The 20,387-nt window shown below is 47.6% G+C and overlaps 1 protein-coding gene across 1 annotated transcript; it reads left to right on the top strand.

The window, feature by feature from the left end:
* The first annotated feature begins 511 nt into the window (after positions 1-511).
* On the top strand, positions 512-13,143 carry MYADM (myeloid associated differentiation marker). The gene is made up of 2 exons (XM_080978101.1): positions 512-673; positions 9,896-13,143. Exon 2 carries the CDS (start codon positions 9,907-9,909, stop codon positions 10,810-10,812), a length of 906 nt encoding a protein of 301 aa, XP_080834227.1. The 5' UTR covers positions 512-673; positions 9,896-9,906; the 3' UTR covers positions 10,813-13,143.
* The last annotated feature ends 7,244 nt before the right edge of the window (positions 13,144-20,387 follow it).

The following is a 20,387-nucleotide window of genomic DNA, read 5'->3' as shown; positions in this document are numbered from 1 at the left end:
TCGCGTGCCCAGTTGGCTTACGGAGCTCACTGCCACGGGATTAAAGAGTAAAGTAAAATGCAGCGAGGGCTGGAACTCTCGACCGCGCGGGATAAATGAAACCTCCACGGCTAGGCGCAGCGTGCCTGCAAAACGCCTGTTGCTTTGAGCGCCGGGCGCCCAACGAGCCTGCAGGCCCTGCTGCTGCTGCTGCTGCTGCTGCTGCACCGGCGTCTTGCACGCATCTGGCTGGCCGCTTTGAGTAATGAGTAGCCGGGTCGAGAGCCGTAAATCGTTTCTGTCTGAGTCAGCTTGGGGGACCCTCCTTACGGGTGCGGGGGGGTGTGTATCGTTGTGTACTTTTTGGCTCCCAGCAACAGCAATAACACAAAGTCCACTCTCCGCCTTCCCGGGTCTTCTCCCCTCGACCTCGCCCGCCTTCTCCTCCTCGCCGCCCCCGCCTCCTCTACTACCTCCCTCTCTCCGCCCACGGCCCACCCTCTCCCAACTTCCTGCCTGCCTGTCTGTGTGGGGGGGTGGGGTGGGGGACTCGCCCCACCCCTCTCTCCTCCTGTCCCAGCCACGAGTCCCTCGCCTTGCTGTTTTTCCGTGATCAGACCAGAGCATCTTCTCCCAGCCTCGGTTGCTGCAACGTGCGTGCCCACCTACCTACCTTCTCCACCCCGCTCTGGAAGTAAGTCGCTTCTTCAGGAAAGTCCAGTCTTGGGTGCTGGAGGGAGGGAGGCGCGCTGCTGCGCTGCGGGCGAAGGGGTTCGAGCCAGAATTCCTGGGTTCTCTGTAGGAGAAAGGGAAGGATACAGTGAAGAGAGAGAGAGTTGGGGAGGCGAAAGGAGGTTCCAGAGGGTTAAAACTAGGGGGGAGGGCATCAGGGAACCCGCCCGGACTCCTGGTTCATTAGGAAAGTCCGTGGGAAGTTAAACCCAAGAAGCGCTGGGAGCCAGGATATTGTGGGGAGTGGGTGGATGGGAGCTTACTGGATTTCCCGAGGAATGGTGTGTATTCCAGCTTCTGCCAACTTGGGAAAAGGGCGTGACCGCCGTGAGATTTCCTTAGGATGCTGCTCTGTTTATGAACTTTTTGTGCATCACCATTTTTGGGGCACCACACCATGCCAATAACACCTCTCCCTCTTGATTTTTTTTTTTTTAAGTGATCCACTTACTGTTTGTCGAAACAAGCAAACAAAAATTCCTTCCAGTAGCACCTTAGAGACCAACTAAGTTTGTTATTGGTATGAGCTTTTGTGTGCATGCACACTTCTTCAGATACACTGAAACAGAAGTCACCAGACCCTTATATATAGTGTTTGGTTAGTTTTGAGGGGTAGGTGTGGCCGACTTGGAACTTAATGGGATTTGATTGATACCTCTGATTCCACTTCCTCATTCCCTTATGAATAGTAGCAATAATAGAAACAATGGAATGCCTTGTGAACCTAATTTTGGCAGCTGTTTGTGTGTAGGGATGCCAGGGCAGGGCATGTTGGCCTGGGTGTGTTCTGGAAGGTGTGACTATCAGTAAGAACAACAACAAGACTTTTAAGGTGCCACAGGGCTCTGACAGTGAAATGCAATTCGCACCAGAAACACTTCAGGGGCAAAATAAAATAAACCATTAAAGGAAGAAGCCTGGCAAATAAATATACTCAAGTCCATGCAGAAGGGGAGGGTCAGTACCTCTGGTGGGGTATTTGCCATGCTCCTTCTGGGGTAGTTTGTCCACCTTTGTTGCCAGAAGGCTTTTAGTCTATTATTAGCAAGGGAAGAAACCAAAGAGAACCATGGTTGTCTCTCTGGAACGCATGCAGGAAATTATCCCTGAGAGGTTGCAATCCCGAATACTCAAAAGCAAACCCCATTGGTCGCAGTGGGGCTTGTTTCTGCACAAACTGTATCAGATACGTCTCTATAATTCCCAGGTTTGTCCATGGGGTGCGGCCACAATGGGAGTGTTTGCATTTCTCAAGATGGAACTCATGTTTCACAGCTTCTGTGTGCTGCATATGTCATGCATGATGCGTACAGCAGGATGGCTGATTTCCCTCGATTGATAGCTTGTGCCATTTTGGGGGGAATACATGTGTGGTGTGCATTTGTGACAGTACTGCGTGCTTTGCAGTATGAGAAAGCATGCCTCGGAGTATGCAATGCATTTTTGTAAAGGAGACTTCACAAAAGCCTGCAGGCTGTTTTAATGCACAGTGACTTTTCTAGCCAGTGGATGCTGTTGCTAGCTACTTGTGGCACGGACTGAAGACCTGTAGCTCCACTTACACGCTTTAGTGCAAAAGAAAAACGCCTGGACTGACAGATTTTGAAACTAACTTTTTAAAATATTAACCTTTGGTTTTCTTCCATTCTCCTCCAGTTGCATGGAAAGATTCCTTTTTCAAATCCGGTGTCTTGATTTGCTGATCAATAAATTATCATGTTTGGAAAGTTATAGGATGAAATGTCCAGAACGTCTCATGGCTTTTAGTACTTAAAAAGGAGAGGTTCCCAGAGAGCCTTATTTATGCAAACTTCGAATCACCCCCCATCCCATACCCTCTTGATCTCTTTCACCTCATGAGATGCCTTGTCCAGAGAATCCCAAACTCCCAACTTTGTCTTCCCATTATACTCTCATCCTGCTCACGGGATTTGAGTTTTTCTGGACAATCTGGTCATGAAGACCTAGCTCTTTATTGTCCTTGGGTGGCACCTCTCCTACAGCTTGACCATTTTCCAGCCTCCTTATCTGAAGTGGGCAGGAGTGTGTGTGTGTGGGGGGGTGGCTGTTCTTCTGCCACATGTTTAGTTCCCTACCTTGGGCATTTCCTCCTTGTATGCTCAAGGTTTCTAGCTAAGACTTAGCTAAGACTTTCTTGATAATGATCTGTGTCACTTACTGGAACCGCAGAGCCATTTCTTCAGAGAGCCTTTTTAGTAGCATTAAAGAGCTGTGAGAGGTTGCATCATGCTTCATTGCATATAGATAATGGATCATGTGAAGTTTTGCCTTAAATTGGGGGTGGGGAGCCTCAGGCATAAGGGTGAAATGTGGCCCTCAAGCATGGCCATAGCCAGGGGGAGCAGCTGCCCCCCGAATCAAGTAAATCAATAAAAATACTTAACTAACTGAGGTTCTGCCCTCCCCCCAACATAAATTCTGACCACGCCCATGCCCTCAAGTCTTCTCAGTCTGGTCCTCAAGGCTCTCTTGAGGCCACACCTTTCTCCTCAGGCTACACTCCACACCAGTCCTCCTCAAATGCTTTTTTGCCTGTCTTGAGATGTGTTCTTGAGGTGCACTAGTCCCTTTTACTTGCTTGGACGGGGAAGCTGGAAATGTCCTGCTTTGCATGCCTGGAATGTAGCCTAGTTTTCACATCCCTGAATATCACATCCCTTTTTCTGACCACACCCATCACTGGGATGCGGCCCCAGGGAGCCTCTCCTTGCAACAGTTTGGCCCTCGGCTGAGAGAGGCTCCTCAACCCCGCTTGAAAACACCCCTTCTTTCATGGGTTTTGAGGGCAGCCTTAAGTAACCTGCTGCCCTCTCAGCTGCCTCACATTTGCCAAATGGAGATTATAATCCGGTTCTTGTTCTTGGAAGAGCCTTCCACAGCACTGCTGAGGTGCTTTAGTATTTTTAGCGCATAAATCAGCTGATGGGGGGACTCAGTGTGTGATGGGCATGAGCTGCCTATGCCCACTCTTTGAGCACGGCTGCCAGTGACATGCAACCCCCAGAAACATTGCAATAAGGCGATGCAGCCTTCAGCATAAAAAAAAGTTTAGCCACTCCCTGTTGTCCATGTGATGATAATGTAAAGAGCTCTGGGCACTCTTCCCTCTTTAAAGCCTTGAAAGCTGTAGTGGTGGATTTTGATAATGCTCTTGGAATAATTTGGGACTGTATAGTCGCTCAGTTCATATGCACGGGGGAATAATATGGAATCTACTTTTTCAGGTTGCAGGCAGGGAGTAACATCTTGGGCTGCTGCTTTGGAGGGGAAAAATGGTCCTCTGCCCACAGTAAACCAGCCTGCTAGGGTTAAACTCTCCACGAGGCACTAGTTTTCTAAATGCAAGGAATGCAGGGGTGTGTGTGGCAGTGGCAGGTCCTTCCCTGCAGCCTGAAGTGGCACTGTCCAAGCAAGGTCCCTACTCCTTTGATTCTGCTGTTATGTATAAACTGGACCTGTGCATTACTGCTGGAAAACGGGACAGGAAAGTGTCACAAAAACTGGTTCTCTTTCTTAATTCCCTGCTCCCCACTTTGGTCTCTTCCCCCAAATAACTGACATAGCTGCATTTGTCTGGGCAGGCTGGTTAGATTTTACTGGGCAACCCTGCTTTTGTGGCACGACTTGCACAACTGCTTTGATTACCCCTTTGCCCAATCAGTGACCCAAATGCGAAGAGGGTGGGTAGCTCAGAAGAGGTTCTTGCGACATGCCAGGCAGGGTTTTTATTGTCACCTCTCTCCTTCCACAGCTGCTTCCCTTCTCTTTCTGCCATTCCTCCCTTCCACCTCTTCGCCCACCCAAACCAGCATCTTGGCTAAAGGGACTCTGGCCTCCAAAACACAAACAAGGAAAGGAAGTTGTAGCTGCTGATGGAGGCGGGGTGGTGGTAGTGGGGGGGACTGTCCTCCGCTTCTAAAAGGGAGGGAAGGGAATTGTGATTTTTTGAGAGATGGCCCAGAAGGAAGACAGAGGAGATGGCTGTGAGCCCAGCCAGAGCATTCCCCCCTCCCTTCCAAGTGGGAAGCAGCGCATGATTGAAACCAAATGTCCAACTTTGGGTAAAGCGGGATTTTCTCCTGGCCTTATATGGATAACAGTGCAAATGGCTCCCACCCCCCACCTCCAGGCAAATATCTCTGCCTGCTGGCCTTGCCTGGGCCCTTGCAGGAAATCCAGATGAGGAAGTGTCTTCCCCTGATGAAAGGCCAAGAGCAGTTCTGCCTTTGTCCGACAGACACACAGAGAGAATGTTGCTCCCAACGCCTCTAACCTAATTTTAACCCAGCTGAGATGCTTTTCCAGACCCTCCTCCCCTAGGAATTCCCATCTGCTCTCGCCCAGTTGTTTGGAAGTCACAGTTAGGACTGACCACTTTTTGCATTGCCAAAAAAGAGGAAATGAAAAGAAATGCATCGCTAAACATGGGATAAAAGGAAATGGTGCAGGTTTGCATAAGATTTGCATATACAGTGGTACCTTGGGTTACATACACTTCAGGTTACAGACTCCGCTAACCCAGAAATAGTACCTCCGGTTAAGAATTTTGCTCCAGGATGAGAGCAGAAATCGTGCAGCAGCAACGCAGCGGCAGCGGGAGGCCCCATTAGCTAAAGTGGTGCTTCAGGTTAAGAACAGTTTCAGGTTAAGAACGGACCTCTGGAATGAATTAAGTACTTAACCCGAGATACCACTGTACTGGCTATTTACTGATTTGTACATCTTGTTACAAAACATTGATATGCCAGCTTTCCTCCTAGGAGCTTAAGGTGGTGTGCAAGGTTTCTCTCCCTCCACTTTCCAATTGCATCCTCCCCACAACCCTGTGAGGTAGGCTGGTCTGAGAGATGTCTTGCCCTAGTGGGAAACACTGTGGCCAGGTTGAGCTCCTCTGTGTCCTGCTCAGTCTGCTGTCCAGATGCTCACTGTTGATTTTTTTAAAAGAAATGAATTTTTGCATTACATTTATTTATTGCATTGCATTTATTCTATTTTTATACATCTTTATTTATATCTTTATCTTTAAACCAGACAGAGAGGACGTCTTCTGTAAAGCAGGATACCTGGTTATGCCTGCATAACACTGCTCTTAGTGGTTAAGGACCACGTGGGATGCCCTCAGTGGCAAAGGCTGGATTAGCCACACACCCCACACCTTTTTGATGCTAATTTATTATTTGTTTATGTTTATGTATATTATTTATTTATGCTCATTTATTTTAAAACATTTATATGCCACCCTTTGCCATGGTAGATTTCAGGATGATGTGCAAAATCTAAAAGCTGAGCAATTCAATAATAATGAAAACAGGCGAAAGAACAGGAAGCCAGGGGAGAAAACCTCAAAAGGGACTAATGCTAACATTTCAAATGCCTGGGTACATAATAATCTTTCTACTGGCGCCTAAAGGATACTGGTGTTGATGCCAGGCTACTTTATAGCCTTTTTTCTTCTTCCAAGGGAGAAGGAAAATAAATTCTTATCCCTTAAAACATATCCCTATGGTAACGTTCTGTGTGTTTTGTTCCCATTTCACTAAGTTTATGTTTGATCCCTAAAATTTAGGAAGAACTTCTCCTAAGTCCTTTGTAGCTAGACTTAACTGAAACAGGCTGAGGTACCAAGTGGGATACCTGTATGCTTAGCCCCACGAGAGACGAGGGGAGACTACAGAATCCTCCTTCCTCTGCATTGCAGTCATGATCCAAATTATCTTCATATCCTGTGGCTGCATTAGCTGTTTTTCAAACAAACTCAGGAGATGCAACCTTGGCTCTCCCCATCGTCTTGTTTTGTCTTCAGGAGAACTTAACATTGAAGTAGTTTAAAAATAAATAAGAGTTATCTCGCTCTCTAACAACGTGTCTGTGGTCTATAAAGATTCTGGGTTTTGTTTTTTTTAAAAAATACATCGCCCCACTTTTCATTTTTATAATTCAAGTAAAGTTTGCCATGCTTTCACATCAGCATGTACTTTTTTCAAGAGACATGCAAAGATTTATACACATCTGTTGTGAGTGTTTTTGTATGCCATTTTACCCAAACAGGCTTTTTTTGCATATTGTTTTCATAGATATAAGCAATTTCTGTACATTTTTCTCTAATGTAATCTTTGTACGCTTTCCTTTTTATATGGTTATTTTTGGAACGGCGTTGCAAAATTAAGAGAAACATGAATTTCGAAAGATAGCTGTGCTCTGGTTTGTATATTTGTTTGGAGGAAGTGTGAATTCAGTGAAGCAAATGTATCCCCCCCCCCACACAAAAGTAAAACCACACACACACACCTTGCTCTCCAGTATCTGACCATTTTTCCAAAATCGTTTTGGGGGACTTGAAAATGCAGTGGTTTTAAACCTGTCCTTCCTCTGAGAGAGTTCAGAATTAGGCATGTGGTCCTCCCCCCCCTTTATCCTTCACAACAACCCTGTGAGGTAGGTTAGACTGCAGGACTATGACTTGCCAAGTGTTACTTTAGTGTACTTCTTGGATGAGTGAGGATTTTAAGCTGGGTCTCACTGATCTTAGGCCAGCATTTTAACTGTGGCACCACACCAGTCGTCTAAAGGGCAGTGCTGTTGGCGCAGTGGGTTCTGGAGTAGTCTTGGGACCCCCAACAAACGCATTGCTGAAGGCAAGCCCCTCTGCTGATAGCACACAATCACTAAGGGAGATTAGAAAGTTGGAAGCCAGATGGTGGGAAAGGCATTCTCTTTAACCATGCTGATTGGGAGTAGGAGTACAGGATGATTAAAACTCTTACATTATTTTGAGGGTGTATGCTTGAATTCCTGCCTGGGGAAGTGTCTTAAGTCAGTGGTGGAGCATCTCCTTTGCAGGTAGGAGGGTTCCAGGTTGAATCCCTTGCATCTCCAGGTAGGACTGGGAGAACCCTGAAGAGCCTGTGCCAGTCAGTGGAATATTCAGTCAGTGGAATATTCAGCCAGATGGACCCAAAGAAGGCAGCTTTGTATGCTGCCCATTTCTAAGTCCCCTCATTGGCAGCTTTTAACTGGATTTGGGGCGGCGGGGGCGGGGGAATTCTTCATCCTTTTTCCCACATTTGCTTTTATGTTGGCCCTAACTGCTGCCGGTTTTGGTAGTTTTAAAGGTCTAAGTATTTTGTTACACCTTTTTTTATGGACTCTTTGCTAGCCACCTTGGAAGGGTTAGTACCCTAAAGGACAAATACACCCAATTAATAAATTTGAGGTGGCTTCTGGGTAGACCAGTGTATGAATATGAGAGAGAGAGAGAGAGAGAGGGGCTTAGCTAAGTGGCTGTGCCCAGCCTCTGCAAGCCTCGCCATGCCTGTGCACTGCTGACCCCTGTTGCGATTGCTGCTAACTTTCAAACACGCCAGCAGAATTGGCACAGACAGCACAATGATGGAAATGATAAGACCGTGCAGCAAGAGCGACTACCTCTTTGAGGTGCTTCCTGTTGCACTTTCTGTGGTGATGCTCCGGATGTGAGAGGGCACGCCTTTTGGTAGTCCCCTTGCACTCTTCCCCCACATCTGCTTCCTCATTGTTCATGCATTGCTAAACAGTTTTGTTGTCCTGGTAACAGCCATGCTGATAAACCCCCCAGCATTATTTTATACCACAAGCGTTTCCTACCTCAACCTTATTGAGGTCACTTCTTTCTTGCTGTAGGCGAGTGGTGGTTCTGAGGCTTGCAATATCTGGCCAGGCATCTTTCCCCCCCCCCCTAATATTTTATTAAGGATTTTCTTGTTTTACAGAAGTAAGTGTAATGCCTCGTATTTTTTTTCTATGTAACATTTTTACAAATCCATTTCATTTGTTGAGGCATTAGGGGGAGAAGAAAAAAAAAAGAAAGAAAGGAAAAAGAAAGGGGGAGTGGGGGGAGGGAAGATGGATGGGGGTGGGGTCGGGTGGCGATGTTTCTATTATGCTTAATGTATGTAGAGTTTGGTGTCAGCGTTACTTGTGTTCCTTTGGTGGTGAGAGAGGTTGGGGTTGGCCTAGGGTGTGATTGGCTGTGGTGATCTTTGTTTTCGTGTGTGAGTGAGGTGGGTGGGTGTTTTGGATCAGGTTAGCCATATTGATTTGTATGCTGTTGGTGGATTATTGTCATTGTCTTGTTGGGCTGTGTATGTGATAAAGGGGAGCCATACCGGGGTGAAGGCATCTTCTTCTGTTTGTCCCTGTGTCAGTTTCAGTTTATTAGGTAATTTTTCTAGTAGGGCTGTTTCCCATACTATTTGGTACCATTGGTTCATGCTTACTCCTGACAGGTCTCTCCAGTGTCTGATTATGGTGTTTCTGGCTGCTGAAAGTTGGTGGGTTATGAGTTCTTTGTGGTGTAAATGGGCATTGTTGTCTTGGAAGATGTTTAGTAGGGCCAATTCTGGGGTGATATCTAATACTTGCTTAGTTATTTTACATATTTCTCGTATGGTTGTTGTCCAGAATAGTTGATACCGATCTGGATTCTCTGAAGTCAGCTCAGATATCTCTTTCGAACATTGGTGGATCACAATTTGTGTCTGGCATCATATATCCAGCTGCCATTGTTTATTTTGATTGACTCTAGGCACCTATTTAAAGATGTTAATCTCTCATTAATATTTATTCCATGGCAAGAGCAAAACTGTTGCTCTCTGCTTTGTGGGGGTGACCTCGGTTTCTATCATGAGAGAGAGGCAGTAACACTGTTGGGAACATACATGTCACAGATTGGGTAACAGGACGAGACAGGTATGTATTGCAGTTATATCCTATCCTTACTCCAAGGAGCTCAGGAATGGTGCACGTGGTCCTCTTGCCAGGTTTTTTATTTTTATTAGACCATTGTGGGCCCAAATTTACTCAGTGAGTGGGGATTTGAACCTGAGTCTCCCCAGACGTAGTCTGACACTCTAACCACTACACCACACTGGCTTGCCAAGAGACAGCAACATTGAAGGCAGAGATGGGGAGCCAGTGGCCCTCCAGATGTTGTAGGGATCCAGACAGGGATGGAAGTGATGGGAGCCATACCCAGCAACATCTGGAGGGCCACAGGTTCCCCAACCCTGAACTAAAGTGAATCAGTGAGTGTAATGAGATACTTTCCAGATCATCACCCTGACTACTGGGCCATGAACTGCTCCATCGTAATCTTGCATTGTGTGTTTTGCATTCTTTCCCCTAGATCTTTGCACGATGCCGGTAACCCGCTCAAAGTCCGTGGGCAACACCTCTGCTTTGACCTCTCAGCTGGGCATTGTCCGTCTGCTGGAGGTCCTCTTCACGTGTGTCACCTTCAGCCTGGTGGTCCACATCGACAAGTGGCATAGTCGCAATGGCGGCTGGTGCATGTTCTCGTGGTGTGCTTCCTTCGCCATCACTATTGTCATCTTGGTGGTGGAGTTTGCCGGCCTCCAGCACCGCATGCCAGTTTCCTGGAAGAACTTCCCCATCACATTCGCCATGTATGCCACCCTGATGTGCCTCTCGGCTTCCATCATCTACCCGGTCACCTTCATTCAGAACCCAAATCTCCCCCGCAGAGAACGTCCATACCTCATTTCTGCCACTGTGTTCTCATGCCTCTCCTTCTTGGCATACTCCACAGAGGTGGGCATAACCAAAGCCAAACCAGGAGAAGTCACTGGCTACATGGCCACCGTCCCTGGGCTGCTCAAGGTGGTGGAGACCTTTATTGCCTGCATCATCTTCGTCTTCATCAGCGATCCGGTTTCCTACGATAGACCAGAAGGTCTCCAGTGGTGCATGGCTGTCTACTGCATCTGTTTCATCCTCTCGCTGTTGGTCATCATCCTCTGCATTGGCGAATGCACTGGCTGGCTGCCGTGTCCGTTCAACAAGTTCCTCAGTGGCTATACGCTCTTGGCTGTGCTCATGTACGCGACAGCCACCATCATCTGGCCCATCTATAAGTTCGACAGCAAGCATGGTGGCAGATCGTCTCGATCCCCTGATTGCAGTCCAGCCAGAACGTGTAACTGGGACAAGCTTGTTGCTATAGCTGTCCTGACAGCCATCAATCTCCTGGTGTACGTGGCTGACCTGGTGTATTCTGCACGGCTGATATTCATCCAAGGGTAGAGAACAGCTGGTGGCAATGACAGTCAGGACAGAGAAGGTCAAGAAGGAGGGAGGATGTAAAGAGATGGGGAAGGGGAGCAGAAGGGGAAAGCAAAGGCATCTTTTAAGCATTGCCTTCCCATCTTTTTCCATGCTCCCACCCTCTTCTTTTTTGCTTTTGTCTCTTCCACTCTTTTCTTCCATTTTTCTTTCTTTCCATTAATCTTTTCACATTTTTACATTCCTCCTTCCCAGTTAACCTTTTTTGGTTTTGCCTTGTGCTTGTCACTTGTTGCATGCTCAATCTTTTCTCCCCTGCTCCCCGTTGTTTGCACAAGTGTGTCTGTTTCAAAAACTCACACGCTTCACGTTTCCCATGCTCATTCTGCCCCCTTCATTCCCTGCCCTTTGCACAAGCATTGTTTCCTTTTTGCATGCTTGTCCTTTGCCACTCCCTGTACATTTGCAAGGCGTGGCTAGTTAAGAGCTCCAATATTCACGGTTTTGAGGGTGGTGCTGTTTGTTTTCTAATGGTGGTACTGGAGGTGCACATCCCTGTGAGGGGGGAATTGCACTGGGGGCATTATCCTTGATTGAAGGAGACTGCCAGAATATTCCCATGTTGATCCCCGGCCAGATGTTTTTATATGAACACAAGACCTTCCTGCATTCTTCTTGCACAGTTCATAGACGACACCTCTTTCTTTTCCATTGCATGCATGCTGCTTCACCAGCCACGAAATCTGCCACCTTCATGACAGCTCTCTGTCCAGGCTGCCAGCTTGCATTTCTTAAAGTTGCATGGGTGTGTGTGCGTGTCTGTAGGGAGAGAGGACCCTGGCTTACTCAAATGTGTATAACCAGCATCTTCTTTTCAAAGGGCAAGGGGATCCTGGCTAGGGCTCAGAGGGCATTAAAAGTGCTGGAGCCTTGAGAGAACAGACCTCTCTGCTTGCAGACAGGAAGGGTTGAGAAACCTCTCCTTTAATTAACATATTTGCCTGGCAGTTTTAAAAAAAGAAAAGTTTTTGATGAGCCTTAAAGGCATTGTCTCACTTTGCAAGATGTCACTTGGGGGCTGTTGGCTGCTAATGAACACAGATGCCTGAAAGGTAGTTGAGATGTGCTTGTAGAGGTCTCTGAAACAAAGGGGCAATTTGCTGCATGTGGCTTATGTCAGAACGCACAGGAGCTGCACAGAAGCAGGGCTGCATGGCTCGTTCTCCAAAGGTTGCCTCTGCCACCTCCATGGAGAGTTTATTCTATGGTTTATTCTTATTGATGTCTGGGGAGTAAAGACTCATCCTGCTTGGTGAGAGATTAAAGGCAGTGTGCTTGCTTCTGGTTGGTGGGTTTTGGTGACAGAAAGGCACACCATTCTCAAAAGTGCTCGTGTGTGAGCCGTTGACCATCGCAGTGCCTTGAATCCCTAAAGGGAACTTCACTCCTCTGTATTCAGAAGTTGCCTCTAGTTGCCTTTAGCAAAATAAGCAGTATTTTCTTGGAGGTTGAAAGCAAAATGACTCTCTTTGGGGGGCTTAAAGCCAACAATTTGCTATCCTGAAAAATAGCATCTACGCTGTAAAAGCGCCTTTAATTATTCACCTAAGGATTAAAAATCCTTGCCTGCAATGTTCTTAAACGCAAAACATTACACTTAGGGCAATATTGTTCCTGAAAAATAAGCTTGCTTAATTATTATTTTTTACACTTCTTTGAAAACTGCCTTCTATTGAGTGCCTAATAATCTGCTTTAAGTGTTCTTGCTGAGAAAAAAATAGCAAGATATTCTTATGGGGAGGGTGGATAGAAAAATTGAACATACATGTTCAGTGGAGTGTTAAATATGTTATTTTGCCTCAGTTTTGGTTGCTGAACCAGTATTTAAAAAGAGAATATATACCAGGGGACACATCCTTCAACCTAAAAAGACAACAACATTCTCTTCCCTTCTGCTCAGCACGAGTAGCGTAGCGTGGGTTGTCAGCACCGGGGGCAAGGCAAATAATTTGCGCCCCCTAACCCGTGGATTTGAGCACTCGAGTCTCTTCCGCGCCCCCCAGATGTTGCGCCCGGTGCGGCTGGCCCCCCTGCACCCCCCACGCTACACCACTGCTCAGCACTAGAGTTTAGTTTCATGTACTTAAAAGAAATGAATTTACAATATTATTTTCATAATTTGCCTTTTTTATACTTCTAGATGTCATATAGCATAGAGACAGAAATATAGGCTCTCCCTGCTCCATTTTCACCCTAACTGCGGTGCTCTCGTTTGTGAATGTGTGGGTTTTTTTTTTAAAAAAATGCAAGTAAATATATGTGTATAAAATAAAGGAGCAATGATATAATAAACAGTGGTGATTCCCCTTTCTTTTGTGTCTGCAAAGAAGCTCACAATACATCCAGACATTTAGAGTTGGAGCAACTGGGGGGGGGGGGGAACCACCACCACCAGGTGGTTCTGTCTTCAGAGTTATATGGTGAAGCCTATGTTGTTAGAGTGTTTGACCGGCACCTTGGAGACCAGGGTTCAAATCCTCCCTTGGCCATGAAGCTCACTGGGAGACCTTGGACCAGTCACTCCCTCTCAGCCGAATCCACCTCACAGGATTGCCTTACATGGTTCTCCTCCCCTTTTCTACTTCACAACAACTCTGTGAGGCAGGCTAAGCTAAGAGATTTCATCTGGTATGGATTTTCCTAAACCCCCTCCACCTTTACAAACATTGACTCCCAATACATTTCTGAGCACAATTCAAAGTGTTGGTGCTGACCTTTAAAGCCCTAAACGGCCTCGGCCCAGTATACCTGAAGGAGCGTCTCCACCCCCATCATTTAGCCCGGACACTGAGGTCCAGCTCTGAGGGCCTTCTAGCGGTTCCCTGCCTGTGAGAAGTGAGGTTACAGGGAATCAGGCAGAGGGCCTTCCCATCAGATGTCAAGGAAATAACTACCTGACTTTTAGAAGACATCTGAAGGCAGCCCTGTTTAGGGAAGTTTTTAATGACTGATGTTTTAATGTATTTTTAATCTTTTGTTGGAAACCACCCAGAGTCCCTGGGGAAACCCAGCCAGATGGGCGGGGTATAAATAAATTATTATTATTATTATTATTATGACCAGCTACGCTTACCTGCCGAAATGTCCTCTTCTATAGGAGCCGTTTCATCTTTTGCATTTCGTTGCTCTTAGCTTGTGGTCCTCAAGGGGACAGCCACCAGCATCATGGCACTCTCAGATGCCCTTCTGCTCTCTTAAATTTTCTTACTTGAGTTTATTTTATTTTTTACATGGGTTGCTTGCTTGCTTGAGTGGGTTGCCTGTTGTTGCTGGGCAGTGGGAGTTGTGCCGGCTTTTTATTTTTTGGTCTCCGTGTATTTGGTGTGTGTGTGTGTATTTGTGTGTTTTGCTCGTCATGGGTGGATTCTGAGACGTGAGTACAGTGGTGCCTCGCAAGACGAAATTAATTCGTTCCGTGAGTTTTTTCGTCTAGCGAATTTTTCGTCTTGCGAAGCACGAAATCCCATAGGAATGCATTGAAATTCAATTAATGCGTTCCTATGGTCAAAAAAAGTCCAAACAAAGCCAAATTTGGTACAACAAGAGTTTATTAAGTGCTCTTTAAAGTCACACATACTGTAAAGAGCATTTCAAAAATTGAAGGAACAATAAGTTTCTAAACATGACAGAAAAACATTTAAAAATCAACAAAGTGTACAGTACATTTTCTAAGACTCTGGGGGACAACTCGAAGAAGGTTCCTCTTCCACTCTTTGCTTCTTGCTGAAGAACCCCCTCCTCAACTGTTCCCCCAGCCAGCCACCACACAGAAATTCAAATCCAGATTTTTTTTAAAAAAACAGCAGAGTGGCCCAATGGTCACAGAAAATCATAAAAATGCAGGAAAAAACCACACAAGCTTCCAGATTCTTGCAAATCCCTCCTCAACTGTTCCCCCAGCCACCCACCACACAGAAATTCAAATCCAGAATTTTTTTTAAAAAACAGCAGAGTGGCCCAATGGTCACAGAAAATCATAAAAATGCAGATAAAAAACACACAAGCTTCCAGATTCTTGCAAACCCCTCCCCAACACCAAGTCCTTGAATTCCAAACACCCCAACCCAAAATCCAAAACCCCCCAAAAAAGTTTTAAAAGTTTAACTTACCAAATGGCTGCAAAAGAAGTTTTGGAAAAGCTTCAAAAATCACCAAAGTCTTCAAAAACCTCAAAAAATGCTACCACACCGCGTTCTATGAGTTGCTCCTCAAAGTCAAGTCGCAACTGTATTAACGGTGTTAAGAAAAAGGAAATAAACTTGCAAGACGTTTTCGTTTTTCGTCTTGCGAAGCAAGCCCATAGGGAAATTCGTCTTGCGAAGCAGCTCAAAAAACGCAAAACCCTTTCGTCTAGCAAGTTTTTTGTCTTGCGAGGCATTCGTCTTGCGGGGCACCACTGTATTTTGTGGTGCTCACCGCAGTTTCCAAATGTGCTTTTTGGACACAAAACAGGTTGGGGCTCCTGCTGTGAGCAGTGATCTTCTGTCATTCTGCACCTGCAATTACGTGTAGGAGCAGTGCTGGCATCTGGTAATGCTTGGACAGAATACAGGCCTACCTTGGGCCTTACCCTACCCACCCACCCTGGCCTGGCACTCTGCACCACAACAGGTGGCTGGATCTGAGCAACCTTCCAGTTTCCCACAATTCCCCAGACCTAGCATTGCTAAGGCATTGTGGGGAATTAAACAAATGTCCCAGCAGAGCAGGAAGTGCTGCCACTGTAGACAGATAAATCTGCCAGAAACCACTGACAGAGAAGGAGCCCATCAGAGGACTCTGCCTGGAAATGCTGTGTGTGTGAGAGAGAGAGAGAGAGAAAGAAAGGCCAGACTCTGAAAGTTACAGAGAAGGGGAATTTAGGTGAGTACACCTCAGTCCTTCAGCCTAGTAACATGGCTGGGTCTACCTGTCAAGTATACTTTCTGGAAAACACTTTGCACATTAAATAGAAACAAGGGGTAAAGCAAGCGGGTGGGGAACCTGTAGCCTGACAGATGTTGATGGACTACAACGCCCATCATTCATGACCATCAGTCGTGCTAGCTGGGGCTGAGGGGAGTTGGAGTCCAGCAGCATCTAGAGCAGGGCAGCCCAACTTTTCATATACTGCCTTGTTTCGTGGCGGGGGGTGGAGCACGAGGCCAAAATTTGACACACACCCCATGCTGCCTTCCCAAAGCTGGCTAAGCGAGGCACCAGTCTTTGGGAAGGAGGCGCAAGGCTCCAGCAGGGTCCTACAGCACCTCCGATCTCCTCCCCAAAGCTGGCAAAGCGCTAACCAGGTTTCAGGAAGGAGGCAGGAGGACTCTAGGAACCCGTCAGGGCCCTCACACCTCCTTCATAAAGCCCAGTGCCTCGCTTACCCAGTTCCAGGAAGGTAGCATGAGGAGTGGGGGGGGCATCAAATGTTTCCGAGGGCCACCAAAAAATCTATAACGCTTGGACCCCCGACCATGTGTGGCACTGCCCTGATCCAGAGGGCAACAGTTTCCTCATCTCCTGGGAAATCTACCTGCTTGTGGGTTTCCAACACACACCTGGGTGTCCACTGTGAGGACAAGATGTTGGACTGGATAGGCCATTGGCCTGATCCTGCAGGTCTCTTCTGCGCTAAGCTACTTTAGCCTGTGGGCAGGGGTGGAATTGCATGCTTGAATGTGACTCCTTTTCATCGAGAAACCCCCTCCGGTCTCTGATACTCTGTTTTCCTATAGATGTGGAGTTCTGCCCCCAACTTGGGAGACTATTCAGACTTGCAACCGTGGGTCTGAATCAGAAAGTGGTATGGTCCATACACAGTTTTACCACTTGATTCTGGTGATGGTATGAGCAGGACTTACAAACATGCTTCCCTTGTTTAGGGGACAGGACAGCAGTTTTCTTCTATGCTGGGTCACAGTCTGGCTGGCTAACCTTGCGAGTGGAGCAGGGTGGAGGGAAAAGGAACAATCTTGCTTGCAGTGGGAAGCGAAAAGCCTCTGGAGCTTGAGGTTAGGGCTGAGTTGGGAGAGAGAGAAGGAGCAGAGCACAATGTCACCCGATGGAAATTCTCACTCACTCGCTCAGGAGTTTCCGCTTTGGAAAGCTGACTGAACGCAGCTGTTGTTCACGGGATGTGCTGGGAGCATGGACAAAGTTAGCTGGGTGGCGGTGAAGAAAGGTACTGGCACAGTGGGCATGTAGTTAATTATGCAAAACCACTTTCACACATCTGGATCAAACTGTGCCTGTCCAATGCGCGGCCCTGTCTGGACTGCCTGTGTAACCCAGCCAGGCACTGGAGGAAACCCCCAATTTTGGTGACCCTGGGCCAAAGCTGTACACGCACACTCTCCTCTCCTCAGTACTAGGTCCGAGAGCCTTGTATGGGGCCGCCCACAACTTGGAGGCAGCTTTGTTGAGCAAGGAGGGATCTCTGGGTGAATGCTTCAATTCCAGGGGAATTGAAGGAGGCAGTGGTGCGCCCGCTCTTAAAGAAAACATCATTAGATCCTTTAGCTCTATCCAATTGCCACCCGGTTTCGAATCTTCCGTTCCTGGGTAAGGTGATTGAGAGAGCGATTGCTGAACAGCTTGGTGGGTTTCTGGATGAAACATCGGCTCTGGATCCACTACAATCTGGCTTCCGCTCTGGTCGTGGGACCGAGATGGCTCTGGTCGCCCTAACAGATTATCTCCATAGGCAGCTGGATCGAGGCAGGTCGGGGCTGCTGATTCTTTTAGACCTGTCAGCAGCCTTCAACATGGTTGATCACGAACTCCTGGACCACTGCCTTGCCGACGTGGGGATCCAGGGCACAGTCCTTCAATGGCTGCGCTCGTTTCTCTCTGGTCGGGGACAGAGGGTGGCGCTTGGGGGGGGAACTGTTGTTGTGCTACTCCTTGTTGTGTGGAGAGCTGCAGGGTGCTATACTCTCCCCGATGCTTTTCAACATCTTTATGCGCCCCCTCGCCCAGCTTGTCCGGAGTTTTGGGCTGGGCTGCCATCAGTATGCTGATGACACCCAACTCTATCTGTTGATGGGTGGCCATCCTGACTCAGCCCCAGACACACTGACCAGATGTTTGGAAGCTGTGGCTGGATGGATATGTGGGAGCCGGCTGAAGTTAAATCCTTCGAAGACAGAGGTCCTGTGGCTGGGACGGGACGATATGGGATTGGGGGGGCAACTCCCATCTCTTGCGGGGGCACAATTAGTGCCAGCACAGTCCGTTAAAAGAGTTTGAGTGTAATCTTCGACACCTCCCTTTCCATGGAGGCGCAGATTGCAGGTATAACAAAGGCGGCATTTTTTCATCTCCACCAAGCTAAGCAGTTGGCTCCTTATCTCTCTCGCCCTGACCTAGCCACTGTGATCCACGCGACGGTCACCTCCAGACTGGATTATTGTAACTCACTCTACGAGGGGCTGCCCTTGAGACTGACCCAGAAACTCCAGCGGGTGCAGAATGCCGCGGCGAGACTCCATACGGGGTCCTCGCTGCGAGATTGCATTCACCCGGTGCTATACCAGCTGCACTGGCTCCTGGTGGAGTACAGGATCAGGTTTAAGGTGCTGGTTTTAACTTTTAAACCCCTATATGGCCTAGGACCCTCGTACCTATTGGACCGCCTCTCCTGGTATGTCCCACAGAGGACCTTACAGTCTTCAGACAAAAACATCTTGGAGGTCCCAGGCCACAGGGAGGTTAGGCTGGCCTCAGCCAGAGCCAGGGCTTTTTTGGCTGTGGGCCCAATCTGGTGGAACGCTCTGTCACAAGAGACTAGGGCCCTGAGGGACTTGACATCTTTCCGCAGGGCCTGCAAGACAGAGCTGTTCCACCAGGCCTTTGGCCAAGGCACAGTCTGACCTCCCTGATTTTGGTAATCCTCACAGAACTCTAGCCCAATGGTTGCCATTAATTTGATTTTGAATTGATTTTAGAATGAATTGATTTTAGAATGCTGTGTTACTATGATTATTATGTCCACCTCCGCCTCCCCCGAGGATTGTGCAAGGATTCCTGCGGCTGCAGCTGCTTCCACTCCAGTGGCAAGTTCTGGCTGTGCCTCAGCCTTGGGATGAGGTCATCGTAATATGTGTGTGTGTGTTTTGTGTGTATATCTGGCAGGAATGTGTTTTCCCAATACTGTGGCTCGCCTTGACGCTAAATCCACGTCCAGGCTGAGAGCAGGATCCAGGTCTATGGGTGTGGGTGAGGGAGAGGGAGATTCCTCATCGCTCCCATTGTGGAATAATACATAAGGAGTCTTCTATGTTTAGTCCTCGAACTCCGGCTAGCTGGGTGTGTCCAGCAGCTATTATTAGGCATTACCTCTCATTCACCATTTCCAGCTCATTCTCAATACTTATTTAGAATATTTATAGACTGCCATTAAGAAAAAACCCTAAAACAAACATTTTTTTAAGCAGAGTAAAATTGGGCAAGAACAACAACAAAAAAGCCCTCCTGAAACAGCTTAAGGTTTTCCCTAGAGTAGGGGTGTCTAATGTGTTTCAGCAGGAGGGCAGCATTCCCTGTCTTCATTAAGCATATTTAGGCGCCAGGCAAAAACATTCCTCTAATCCCAGGCCTTTGGCTAATTAAACAATCTATGGCCCTTTTAATGCGGAGATGGAGGCAGTATTTTCCTTTTTTTAATATAGAAAAAAAGGTGAAGGTACCTGCCATGAAATTGATACAGTAAGTGCCACACTTTTAACATTGGGGATGGGGCCATGGGTGCAGCCAGGATTTTTATTAGGCGGAGCAGGCCTTTTGTTGGGGGGGAGTTAGAACCTCAGTTTGCTATGTATTTTTATTGATGGGGGGGGGGCAGCTGCCCCTCCCTGGCTACGCCCATGGGGGTGCTGGTCTGCGTACCCTTCAATACCCCCAGGGGGAAAAAGCACTGGTTGGGAATATTGTTTTTGCTCGTAACTATGGTATGTACAGGGGACGCGGGTGGCGCTGTGGGTTAAACCACAGAGCCTAGGACTTGCCAATCAGAAGGTTGGCGGTTCGAATCCCCGCAACGAGGTGAGCTCCCGTTGCTTGGTCTCTGCTCCTGCCGACCTAGCAGTTCGAAAGCACGTCAAAGTGCAAGCAGATAAATAGGTACCACTCTGGCGGGAAGGTAAACAGCGTTTCCGTGCGCTGCTCTGGTTTCGCCAGAAGCGGCTTAGTCATGCTGGCCACATGACCCGGAAGCTGTACGCCGGCTCCCTTGGCCAGTAAAGGGAGATGAGCACCGCAACCCCAGAGTCGTCCGCGACTGGACCTAATGGTCAGGGGTCCCTTTACCTTTACCTATGGTATGTACAGGGTGAGTCTTTTAAAAGAGGCCCTGTGGAACATGTGTACTCTGTATCCACGGGGTCCCTTTTAAAGGACTCACCCTGTATTTTTGTGTTTTTATGTTGTAAACCACCCTGTGATCCTTGGATGAAGGGAGTTTTAAAAATCAAGCAAATAAACAAAAACAGAAACCCTCTGAGGGGCACATGCCAGCGGTGGCCATGGCCAAAGCAAAATGGGTATGGCTGCATTAC

The sequence above is a fragment of the Podarcis pityusensis genome, assembly GCF_964106645.2.
Source record: "Podarcis pityusensis genome assembly, chromosome: 13".
Classification (NCBI taxonomy): domain Eukaryota; kingdom Metazoa; phylum Chordata; class Lepidosauria; order Squamata; family Lacertidae; genus Podarcis; species Podarcis pityusensis.
Note: the sequence above shows the minus strand (reverse complement) of the source record. Positions and strands in the feature narration are given on the sequence as shown.

What these genes read in the sequence shown, in the direction of transcription:
- MYADM (XM_080978101.1), top strand. Translation starts at nt 9,907, where the DNA reads ATGCCGGTAACCCGCTCAAAGTCCGTGGGCAACACCTCTGCTTTGACC.